The 12,374-nt window shown below is 40.8% G+C and overlaps 1 protein-coding gene across 4 annotated transcripts in view; it reads right to left on the bottom strand.

The window, feature by feature from the left end:
* RIC3 (RIC3 acetylcholine receptor chaperone) overlaps nt 1-11,985 on the bottom strand; it is a 51,003-nt gene extending 39,018 nt beyond the window's left edge. For all 4 annotated transcript variants that reach the window (XM_066250886.1, XM_066250887.1, XM_066250885.1 and 1 more), the window contains exon 1: nt 11,811-11,985. In XM_066250886.1, coding sequence (XP_066106983.1) covers nt 11,811-11,934 — 124 coding nt within the window. In that variant the 5' untranslated portion in view covers nt 11,935-11,985. The remainder of the gene's footprint in view (nt 1-11,810) is intronic.
* Nucleotides 11,986-12,374: the final 389 nt, after the last annotated feature.

Here is a 12,374-nt window from a genome sequence, read left to right on the forward strand (position 1 = left end):
CTACCGCCCACCATGAAAGCTGGAACACCCACTAGTGGGCGGTAGGGAGCAGGTTGACTACCACTGATGTATAGTGAGTATACCTTTACTTTTCACATAGAGTTTATAATTTCCCTCATCATTTAAAACCCTTCATGAATATAATTTATTGGATTCATAATAGTCCACACATGCACACACAATAATTTATGTAACCATAAAGAATATAGTAATAATAGTAAAAAGGTAATGGCTTACAAATGCTAATAGAGGAAGCCATAATCCCTAAGAGTGATGATTTATTAATTTATTCAATTTACTCATTCTTTCATTAATAAGTATTTATTGTCTAGTATGTGCAGGCCTGCCCTAAAATTGGAGGTGCATCAGTGAGCAAAACAAAAACCTCAGCCCTTGTGGAGCCTGTCTTGTAAGTGAAAAACAAGAAAATAAGTAAGATAGTTATAAATACTAAGGAGAAAAAAATGGAGCAAGCAAAGGAGATAGTATGTGTTGGAGGGTAAATTTTAGCTAGAGGGACCAGAGAAGACTCAGAGATGTCCTTCTAAGTGAGAGCCTAAAGAAGATGGAGAAAAGGCAGATGGGTATTTAAAAAAGGACTTTTCAGGCAAAGGAAACAGCAAATGCAGCCCCTGTTGTGGGAGCATGCCTGGCACGTTAACAAAACAGCAAGGAGCAGGCCAGTACAGTCAAAGCAAAGTGAGAAAGTGGAAAAAGTAGAAGGTAATGGTGAAGAGGATTAAGCAGGGCCTTTTAGGTCATGTACAGACTCTGAATGAGCCAGAAGCCACTGGCGGGCTTAGAGGACAGTAGCAACTCAGGCTTTGACAAGACCAATATGGCTTCTGTTGAGAACAGACTGAACAGGGAAGGGAGGAAGCAGGCAGACCACAGTCTAAAACAGAACAGAGTAAGGAAAGCAATCAAATGATCAACTGGTTGAATAACTCTTTACAAGAGGTTTCAGTGAGTAGACAGCAGTTTCAAATGAATGATGCATTAAAAAAATAATTTGATCTATCAAGAAGACATGTTGATCATAATCAAGAATAAAATTTGGAAAAAATATCATGAGGTGGTGAGAGAAATTTGAATATCAACTGGATATATTTAATGACATTATGGAATTATTGATTCATGTGTAATAATGGTTCTGTGGCAATATTTTATAAAGAATTCTTATTTTTTACCCTGGCCGGTTGGCTCTGTGGATAGAGCGCCAGTCTGGCGTGTGGACGTCCTGGATTCGATCCCGTCAGGGCACACAGGAGAAGCGACCATCTGCTTCTCTTTCTCTCCCTCTCCCCCTTCTCTCCCTCTTCCCCTCTCACAGCCAGTAGCTCAGTTGGTCCAAGCATCAGCCTCAGGCACTGAGGATAGCTCAGTTAATTTGAGCATTGACCTCAGATGTGGGTTGCGGGTAGATCCCAGTCAGGGTGCATATGGGAGTCTGTCTATCTCTCCTCCTCCCACTTAAAAATAAATAAATAAATAAATAAACATTTAAAAAAAGAATTCTTGTTTTTTAGAGATGTGTACTAAATTTTTTTTTCTTTTTGTATTTTTCTGAAGCTGGAAACAGGGAGAGACCAGGATCCACCCGACACGCCCACCAGGGGGCGATGCTCTGCCCCTCCAGGGCATCGCTCTGCCGCGACCAGAGCTACTCTAGCGCCTGGGGCAGAGGCCAAGGAACCATCCCCAGCGCCCGGGCCATCTTTGCTCCAATGGAGCCTCGGCTGCGGGAGGGGAAGAGAGAGACAGAGAGGAAGGAGGGGGTGGGGGTGGAGAAGCAGATGGGCGCTTCTCTTATGTGACCGGGAATCGAACCTGGGTCCCCCGCACGCCAGGCCGACGCTCTACCGCTGAGCCAACCGGCCAGGGCCTGTACTAAAATATTTAAGGATATAATGATCCATTGTCTGATATCTGCTTCAAAATAACTGCATGTGGGGTAGGGAGAGCAGGTAGAGATACTCTGACACAAAACTATAGTTGCTGAAGCAGAGTGATATGGACTCAATTTACTACTATCTCTCCTTTTGCTTAGACTTGAAAATATCCTAAACAAGATTTAAAAAAAAAAATCAAGAATGACATATAGCTGAGAGAAAATGGTAAATAAATACATCGAATGGAAAAATGAACACTGAAAAAACTTCAAGAGGCTAAATGTAAACATGTAACAGGGAAGACTATAAAGTAATATATGTGGTATCAAAACATTAAGTAAACAGTACAAAAAAAGACAAAAATCTTGAAAAATAAAAGCTTAGTATTCTAATACACAGCAAGGTCAGTAAATACAATGCCAAAAGTCTAAAGCAGTCCTCAGGATGCATTTAGTGTAGAATTCTAAAAAGGAGCGCGGGGAGAGGCAACAGGCTGCTCTTCCGTGAGCTAGTTGGCTTAACTTGCTGGTATTTGCTTCTGAGTGGGCTGTGTTTAGATACGTGCAACTATGTCATCATGTATGTCATATGATAAATGGAAGGGGGAGCTAGAGATGACAACATAAGATAAAAGACTGAAGAAGGAGACATAATACTGTCTTCAAATTCCTGAACTCACCATCCTTACCCTTAAATCAACTTTTTCTTCCTTCGTATTTTGGTGAAGGGCATCACTATCTGTTTATTCACCTAAACAGTGAACTGAGAATAATCCAATATGCCTCCCTCTCCCTCACTTCCCACTTCTATTTAAAAGTGTCTCTTAAAATTGCTCTCCTCTGACCCACTGTTGACAGCCTCCCCTGCTCCATTCCCTCTCCTTCCTCTAGTATGGCTAGGTGCCTTTTGGGAATCATTCTCTACTTCAGAGAATTAACCAGCATATTCTTTCTACCCAAGCACTGCAAGTAACTTAATTCAAGCCTTTAAGATGGGTGGATATTAGCTGGAACTACTGGGGAGTAAGAGTGAGGTGGAATGAAGGAAGGGTTTAAAAGAAAAGACACACTGGCCATGGCCAGGTGGCTCAGTGGATAGATCGTCATCTCCACATGCCAAGGGTGCAGGTTCGATCCCCTATCAGGGCACATATGAGAAGCAGCCAATGAGTGCACAACTAAATTAAACAACTAAGTGGGATGAATTGATGCTTCTTTCTCTCAAATGAATAGAAAAAATTAAAAGAGAGAGAGAGAGAGAGAGAGAGAGAGAGAGAGAAACGACACACTCTTCCTAAGTAGAATGTGAGAAGGTGATGTCTGGAACTGTTGTAACCCTTGTTGCTACCATGGGAGAGCAGTCAGAGGATAGAACCAACTTGAGAAGGTACCCAGAAGTGAAAAGGACACAGAAAAATCAGAGCTGAAGCCCTGATGAGATTGTGAATCTCTGGATTAAACAACACTGGAGGCCAGTTCTAACCCGGGGTCTTTTCATTCATATTATACAAGACGATAAAACCCCTTTCTGTCTTAAGACAGTTCAAGTTGACTTCTGTCACTTGTCAGGAGTATCCTAATTGATGAGCCCAATGGCACTGGCTTAATGATGCTCGTGATGTCTCAACTGGCTTATTGCAACAATCTACTCCGTGAAGAAATGCAGTCTATACTGCTGCCAGGTGTCTTTTCTAAAACCAGACTAGATGTCTCTCTTCTACTTACCAACTTAGATAGCCTCTACCTTTAGAATAAAATTTGTAAAGTATGACAGAAAAAAAATCTTCAGTTTGACTACTGCCAATTTCTCTGGTCTCATCTTTTACAACTCTAAAGTCATCTCAAGGCTCCGGGCTGGGGTTATTTTCCCCCTCTGTGTTCCCTCTGCTTGGAATGCCCTTCTTATTCTGAATAATAAAAACACTTTGAGATACCATCTCAATTTAGACAAGAAATGCAAGGTTGATTTAATATCCAACAATCAATCATGTAATACATTCTATCAAAAAAAAAAAGGACAAAAACCCCATGATCATCTCAATTGACATAGAAAAGGCATTTGACATAATTCAACATCCCTCATGATAAAAACACTCAACAAATGAGGAATAGAAGGAAACTTCCTCAAGCTAATAAAGGGTTTCTACAGAAAAGACCCCACAGCTAACATACTTAATGGTATGACAGCTTTTTTTTTTTCATGTACTTTTTTGGAGACAACATTGGTTCACAAAACCACACAGGTTTCAATTGTACAACTGAACAAAACATCTTCACACTGCATTGCGCACCCATCGCCCCAAGCGAAGTCTCCTTCTGTCCTCACTCCTGCCCTTTGCCCACCTCCACCTACCACCCAGTCCCCTTTCTCTGTCTGCATCTGTGTATTATGTACACTTTTTTTTTTGCCTAATCCCTTCACCTTCTTTCATCTAGCCCCCAAAGTCCCTTCCCTTTGACAGTGGTCAGCCTGTTCCATGTATCCATGCCTCTGTCTCTATTTTGTCAGTTTATTTTGTTCATTAGAGTCCATATATAAGTGAGATCATGTGGTACTTGTCTTGGCTTATTTCATCTAGTATAAGTATCTCCAGGTCCATTCATGCTGTCACAAAAAGTAAGATTTCCCTTTTTTATATATAGCCAAGTAGTATTCCACTGTGTAAATGTACCTCAGCTTTTTTTATCTACTCATCTACCGATGGGCTCTTGTGCTGTTTCCAGATCATGGCTATTGTGAATAACGCTGCAATGAACATAGGGGTGCATATATTCTTTTGAATTAGTGTTCTGGGTTTCTCTGGATATATTTCCAGAAGTGGGATGACTGCGTCATAAGGTAGTTCCATTTTTAATTTTTTAAGGGATCTCCATACTGTTCTCCACAGTGGCTGGACCAGTCTGCATTTTCACCAACAGTGCATGAGGGTGAGATGATATCTCATTGTGGTTTTAATCTGCATCTCTCTAATGATTAGTGATGTTAAGAATTTTTTCATGTGTCTATTGGCCATCTGTATGTCCTCTTTGGAGAAGTGTCTGTTCAGGTCCTTTGCTCATTTTTTAATTGGGCTGTTTGTGTTCTTGGTGTTGAGTAATATAAGTTTTTTTTTATATATTTTCAAATTAATCTCTTTTCTGATGTATCATTGGTAAATATGTTCTTGCATTCAGTGTGTTCCGTTTTCATTTTGTTGATGGTTTCTCTTGCTGTGCAAAAGCTTTTCAGTTTGCTGTAGTCCCATTTGTTTATTTTTCCCTGTGTTTCCCTTGCCCAAGGAGATATACTGGCAAAAACACTGCTACGAGAAATGTCTGAAATTTTACTGCCTATGTTTTATTTTCAAGGATTTTTATGGTTTTGAAACTTATTTCTTTAATCTGTTTTGAGTTTATTCTGTTTATGGTGTAAATTGGTGGTTGTTTCATTTTTTGCATGTATATGTCTAATTTTCCCAACACCATTTATTGAAGAGACTGTCGTTACTCCATTGTATGTTCTTGCCACCTTTGTCAAATATTAATTGATGATAAAGGCGTGGGTTAATTTCTGTGCTCTCTCTTCTGTTTCATTAATCTATATGCTTATTCCTGGGCCAATACTATGATGGTTTGATTACTATGGCCTTGTAGTATAGTTTGATATCCGGTAGTGTGATACCTCCAACTTTGTTTCTCTTTCCTATGATTACTGAGGTTATTCAGGGTCTCTTGTGATTCCATATAAATTTTTGGAATATGTGTTCTAAATCTGTAAGATATGTCATTGGTATTTTAATAGGAATTGCATTGAATCTGTAGATTGCTTTGGGTAGTATGAACATTATAATGATGTTAATTTTTCCTACCTAAGAACACAGTATATCAAAAGCTTTCTTCTTTTTTTTTTTAAATTAAGTGAGAGGCAGGGAGGCAGAGGCAGACTCCTGCATGCGCCCAGACCAGGATCTACTCAGCAAGTCCCCTATGGGGTGATGCTCTACCCACTTGGGATTGCTGCTTCATTGCTTGGCAACTGAGCTATTTTAGTGCCTGAGGTGAGATCAAGGAGCCATCATCAGCACCCAAGGCCAACTTGCTCAAACCATCCAAGTTATGGCTGCAGGAGGGGAAGAAAGAGAGAAAGAGAGAAAGAGAGAGAGAGAGAGAGACAGAAGGGGGAGGGGTGGAGAAGCAGATCAAGGCACACCGGTCACTTCTCCTATGTGCCCTGACCAGGAATCGAACCTAGGAATTCTACATGCCAGCCAATACTCTACTGCTAAGCCAACAGGCCAGGGCTAATAGCTTTCTTCTTAAGATCAATAAAAAGACAAACTGGTTCACTCTCACTACTTCTATTCAATATTGTACTAGAGGTTCTAGCCTGTGCAGTCAGGCAAGAAAAAGAAATAAAAGGTATGCATATTGGAAAGAAGAGTAAATCTATATTTGTAGATGACATGATTGTATATTAAAGCTAATTATTCAGTAAGGTTGCAGGATATAGTATTAATACACAAAAGTTAATTGTATTTCTATGCAGTAGTAAACACTGAAAATAAAATTAGTAACTAATTTACAATAACATCAAAAGGTAAAATACTCAGAAGTATATTTAACAAAATAAGACTTATACACTAAAAATTATAAGCTTCTTTGAAAGAAATGAAGACATAAATAAATAAAAAGAAATATTGTGTTAATATTGATTGAAAGATTTTAATATTGTCAAGATGGCAGCACTTCCCAAATTGATGTATAGACTCAGTACAATCTATCAAAATCCCAAATGGATTTTTTTTTTTTGCAGAAATTGACAAGCTGATTCTACAATTTATATGAAAATGCTGGGTCATAGGACTCAGAAATCAATCTTGAAAGAGAACAAAGCTAGAGGACTTATAATTCACAATCTCAAAACTTTCTACAAAGTTACAGTAATCAAGACTGTGGTATTGGCTATACACACACATATCTATATATATACATATGTCAATTTATACATATATATCTATATATATACACATATCAACATATGTACATTATGTCTATACATATCAATATATATACATACATGTCAATATATATGCATTATATCTATATCTATATATCTATATCAATGGAACAGAATTGAGAGTCCAGAAATAATTCTCACACTTATATTCAAATGATTTTCGACAAGGCCATCAAAACAATTCAATGTAAAAAGAATAGTTTTTCAACAAATAGTGTTGGGACAACTAACTGCATATCCACATGATACTGGACTTCTACTTAACACTGTATACAAAATGTAACTAAAAATAAATTTAAAAACTAAATATAAGTGCAAATACTATAAAACTTGAAAAATAGGCATAAATCTTCATGACCTTGGATTTGGCAATTTTTTTTAAGTATGACACCAAAAACAGAACCAACAAAAGAAAAAAAATAAACTGTGCTTCATCAAAATCAAAAACTTTTCTCCTTAAAACTAAACCATTAAGAAAATGAAGACAACCCACTCAATGAGAATATAATTGTAAATAATGTATCTGAAAATGGACTTGTTCCTAAAATAGCAAACTCTTAAAACTCAATAATAAAAAGTAACCCAATTTAAAAATGGGCAAAAGATCTGAATAGAAATTTCTCCAAAGATATACATAGTGAATAAACACATGAAAAGATGCTCAGTGTCATTAGCCATCAGGGAATGCAACTAAAATCACAATAAGATTCCACTTCACACCCACTAGGATGGCTACAATAAAAAAGGCAAATAATAACAAGTGTAGGCAAGATGTGGAGAAAGTGGGACACTCATATTGCTGGTGGGAATGTAAAACAGTGCAGCTGCTTTAGAAAATAATCTTGCAGTTCCTCAAAAAGTTAAACATAGAGTAATAAATCACATGACCCTGAAATTCCACTATTAGTACTAACCACACTAAAACATGCACATTACCCAAGAGAAATGAAAACATCACTGTACACAAAAGTTAAGAGCAACATTATTCATAATAATCAGAAATAGAAATGATCCAAATGTCCATCAACTGATGATAAAATGACAACTAAAATGTGGTATATCCACACAAAGGAATATTACTCAGCCATAAAAAGAAACAAAGTACTGATACATGCTACAACATGCAAACCATGAAAACACTATGCTAAGTGAAAGAAGCCAATTACAAAAGATCATATATTGCATGATTCCATTTACATGCAATGTCCAGAATAGAAAAATCGAAAGAGTTAGAAAGTAGATTAGTGGTTGCCCTAGGGCTGAAAGGGAGTAGGGGCGGGGGAGGATGTTACAGAGTGATGATAAGATTATGGGATTTATTTGGGCAGGATGAAATGACCTAAAATTTATTGTGGTGATAGTTGCACAACTCTGAATACACCAAAACCCACAAAATCATACACTTTAAATGGGTAAATTGTATGGTATGTGAACTGTATCTCAAAACAAAACAAAATGGTTAGAAAAACCATATTCTTCTCTACGATGACTTTCTTGCCCCTAATAAAACTGACCATTCTTTTTTTTTTGTATTTTTCTGAATCTGGAAACGGGGAGACAGACTCCCGCATGCGCCCGACCGGGATCCACCCGGCACGCCCACCAGGGGGCGATGCTCTGCCTCTCCGGGGCGGGGCGTCGCTCTGTCGCGACCAGAGCCACTCTAGCGTCTGGGGCAGAGGCCAAGGAGCCATTCCCAGCGACCGGCCATCTTTGCTCCAATGGAGCCTCGCTGCCGGAGGGGAAGAGAGAGACAGAGAGGAAGGAGAGGGGGAGGGGTGGAGAAGCAGATGGGCGCTTCTCCTGTGTGCCCTGGCCGGGAATCGAACCCGGACTTCTGCACGCCAGGCCGACGCTCTACCACTGAGCCAACCGGCCAGGGCCAATAAAACTGACCATCCTAACCATGCCTCCACCATTCCCTGCAAGGACTTCAGGACGTTAACTGAAACTTTTTTGCATTTATTTGTTGTCTGTTTTCCTCTATAAGCTGTAGGTTCCTCAAGGAGAGATTTTATTTTTCCTTGGAATTCACAGTATCTATACACTGTATGTATTCTATGTGAAAGAATACATCTTAAATATTTGCTAAAATACTATCTAAATAGCCATCATTTGGAAAAGGGACTGTGCTCCCCCCCCCACATACTCCAATGGGTAGAAATGGAAGCTACAATGACACAAATCTTAGGAATTTTCAAGTAATTGAGGCTGCCCCTTTCTTCAGAGCAGGGGTTTCTAGGGGCTATAAATTCTCTGAATTGATACTCATTCAGAGAATCAATGAGTACATATAAAAAGTATGTGCATTTTTCTAGGGAGAAAATCCATAACTTTCATCAGATTCTCAAAGAGCCATGTAACCCCCAAATGGTTAGGAGTCATTGTTTTTAAATGTCAGTGTACCAAAGCAGGGATTTTAGTTAGCAAATTTCAGTTAGAAATATGTCATTCAAAATAAATTTTTGTCCAGATTATACTACTCCAGTTATCAATGCAAAAAGAGAAATGACAATTTAGTAGTTTCATAATCTTAAAATATTCATTTAAAAGTATTTATTAACTTATTTTAGCCAGGTGCTAAAGAAACAGTGGTAAACAAGATAAAGTCTCTGCCCTCATGGAGCTTACATTCTAGAAAGTAGGATAAAAAAAATGAGTAAACAAGAAAATTTCATATCATCTAGTTATCCCTGCAATAAAGAAAATAAAATGGTCTGACCAGGGGGTGGCACAGTGGATAGAGCATCAGACTGTGACATGGAGGACCCAGTTCGAAACTCCAAGGTTGCCAGCTTGAGCCTGAGCTCACCAGCTTGAGTGTGGGATTATAGTCATGACCCCATGGTCACTGGCTTGAGCCCAAAGGTCGCTGGCTTGAAGCTCAAGGACACTGGCTTGAGCAAGGGGTCACTCACTCTGCTGTAGTCTCTGCCAACCCCCCCACCCCGGTCAAGCAATCAATGAACAACTAACATGCCACAACAAAGAACTGATGCTTCCAATCTCTCTCCTTTCCAGTCTGTTTGTCCCTATCAGTCCCTTTATCTTTCTGTCAAAGAAAAAAAAGAAAGAAAGAAAAAAGAAAAGAAAACATTACAGAATAGGAAATGATGGGAGTGGAAAGAATTATTTTAGCTAGGGTCCTTAGGGAAAGTCTCTCTGAGGAGGTTACAAATGAACTGAAACTTAAACGATAAGGAAGCTGAAGGATGAACACTTCAGAAATAAAGAGAACAGAAAAGGCAAAAATTCTAAGAAAACACTGAATACCAGCACTGGAGTTATCGAGGGAAAGAGCCATGTCTAATCCCTATTCTATACTCGACAACATTCCTAAGTGTCTCTCACTCATATTCAATATAATCAACGCAATGAGTATTCAATTCAGTAAAACACTGTTTTAGAAGAATTATTACTGCTTCAGGTCATCATGAATTTACTCTTCTTCAAGGCAGACAATGTCATTAGACAAGTTACTACAACCTTTGGGATTTTGTAATACAACAAAGAAAAAAATAAGAATAAACATGTCAAGATTTTTTTTAGGAGTCTCTTCCAGGGAAATTGCTTTGCAAGTCAAAGGTTTATTTGCAAGTCAAAGTCTATATTTGTATTTATAATCTATAATGTGCAAGAGGGTGAAACTACAAGCCAGGGTACTCAAACTAGAGGGAAGAGGATTTCAGTTTAAAAGGAGCTGTCCAACAATCAACAGGATGAACATTAGTGGAAGTGTTTGGAGACTATAGGAAGGAAAATCTTTTTTTTTTGCGTTGTGACTTCTTAGTTGTTCATTGATTGCTTTCTCACATGTGCCTTGACCGGGGGCCTTCAGCAAACCAAGTAACCCCCCTGCTGGAGCCATCGACCTTGGGTCCAGGCTGGTGAGCTCTTTGCTCAAGCCAGATGAGCCCGCGCTCAAGCTGGCGAGCTCAGGGTCTCGAACCTGGGTCCTTCCGCATCCCAGTCCGACGCTCTATCCACTGCGCCACCACCTGGTCAGGCTGTTTGGAGACTATAAAGACACCTCTCAAATATGTTAAAGAGATAATTTACAGGAGACCGTTACATAGAAACTTTATTTCCTGTGGAGAATTGTTCGAGTTCACTCTCCCAGTCTTTGGCATCCACCTTGACACTCATTCATTATGTAAAAGCCCCAGAATGCAACCAAGAGGGTGGATTTTTAAACACCACATACATCATGCCAATTAAAAAGGATTAGCAAATAAATTTTTAAGTAAGGGGACCGTAGTGATTTGTTCATCCCAGTAATTAACATCTGGATTAAAATCTTCAAGTCACAAGCATAACTCGCTTTATTGCGTTTCACAGGTGTTGCTTTTTCTTTTTTTTTTAAAAAAAACAAACTGCAACAAGACCCTCCACCAGCAATAAGATTACTACCCCCTTTTATTCCGATACTCGCGTTATTAGGGTGGTCTGGATGCGAACCGCACTACCTACGAGGGATACCTGCATATTTTAAAAGTCACAAAAAGAGCCCGAAGCAGTGAGTACCCATCAAGTTAACAACACCAATTCCAATTAACTTTATTACATATAAAAGCACAACAGAAAACACACGGGACTCCCCAGACCGACATCCCAAGAGAAAGCCGCCCTAACACAAACCACATGAATGAGCTAAGCCAAGGCGGGGAGGGGCTGCGGGCCCCCGGCGTGCAGGCCCCAGGTGTGCAAACCGCTGGGCGCCCAGGCTCGTGCGCTCCTGGCCCTCGAGCTTCAGGAGGGCCAAGGGGCCGCTGCGCGCTGATGCCAAGATAACCCTGGGGCCTGGCACCTCCCAAACGCCATCAGGTCTGCCTTCTCTAGCCGGGTTTGCGGATGTGTAGGTGAGGACCGGAGACCCCCGGAGTCACCCCTCCCTGGAACAGCGCTCTCCCTAGTCGTGCTCACCTGCGGGCGCCGGTGGCGGCTCCTGTCGCTTTCCGCGGGACAGGAAGACCTTGGGTAGCAGCAGCGACACAGCCAGGATGAGTCCCGAGGCCAGGGCCACCCGCTGCACGGTGGAGTACGCCATGACCGCTCGTCTTCGTCACAGATGCAGATGCGAACCGGAACCGGAACCACAGCGCCGGCGGCCTCCTCGGAACAAACCGTGGGCTGCGCTGACGGCGACGCGCGAGGGACAAGTGCGCCCGCGCCTCCCTCTCGGCGCGCGAGGCTGAGCCGCCCCTTCCGCGGAGCTGTGGGTGTCCCTGCGCACCCGCGTCTGCACAGGCTTCCCCTCCCACCCCACCGGTACCTGTACATCCCCTGCCTGAATATCCGACACTCTGCCCTCGGCTCTACCCCCGCTGACCACCATTGCTTACTACCCACCCCAAACAACACCGTCAATTTCCTCACTGCTTCAGCCAACTCGCAATCTTCCAGTCCCCCCCTCCCCCCACCGTCATGCCTTTTGCATCCATTCTCCTCTGCAGCCAAAGGGGATAATGCTTTAAAGCAGGTTTAATG

The sequence above is a fragment of the Saccopteryx bilineata genome, chromosome 1 (assembly GCF_036850765.1).
Source record: "Saccopteryx bilineata isolate mSacBil1 chromosome 1, mSacBil1_pri_phased_curated, whole genome shotgun sequence".
In the NCBI taxonomy this organism is placed as follows: Eukaryota; Metazoa; Chordata; class Mammalia; order Chiroptera; family Emballonuridae; genus Saccopteryx; species Saccopteryx bilineata.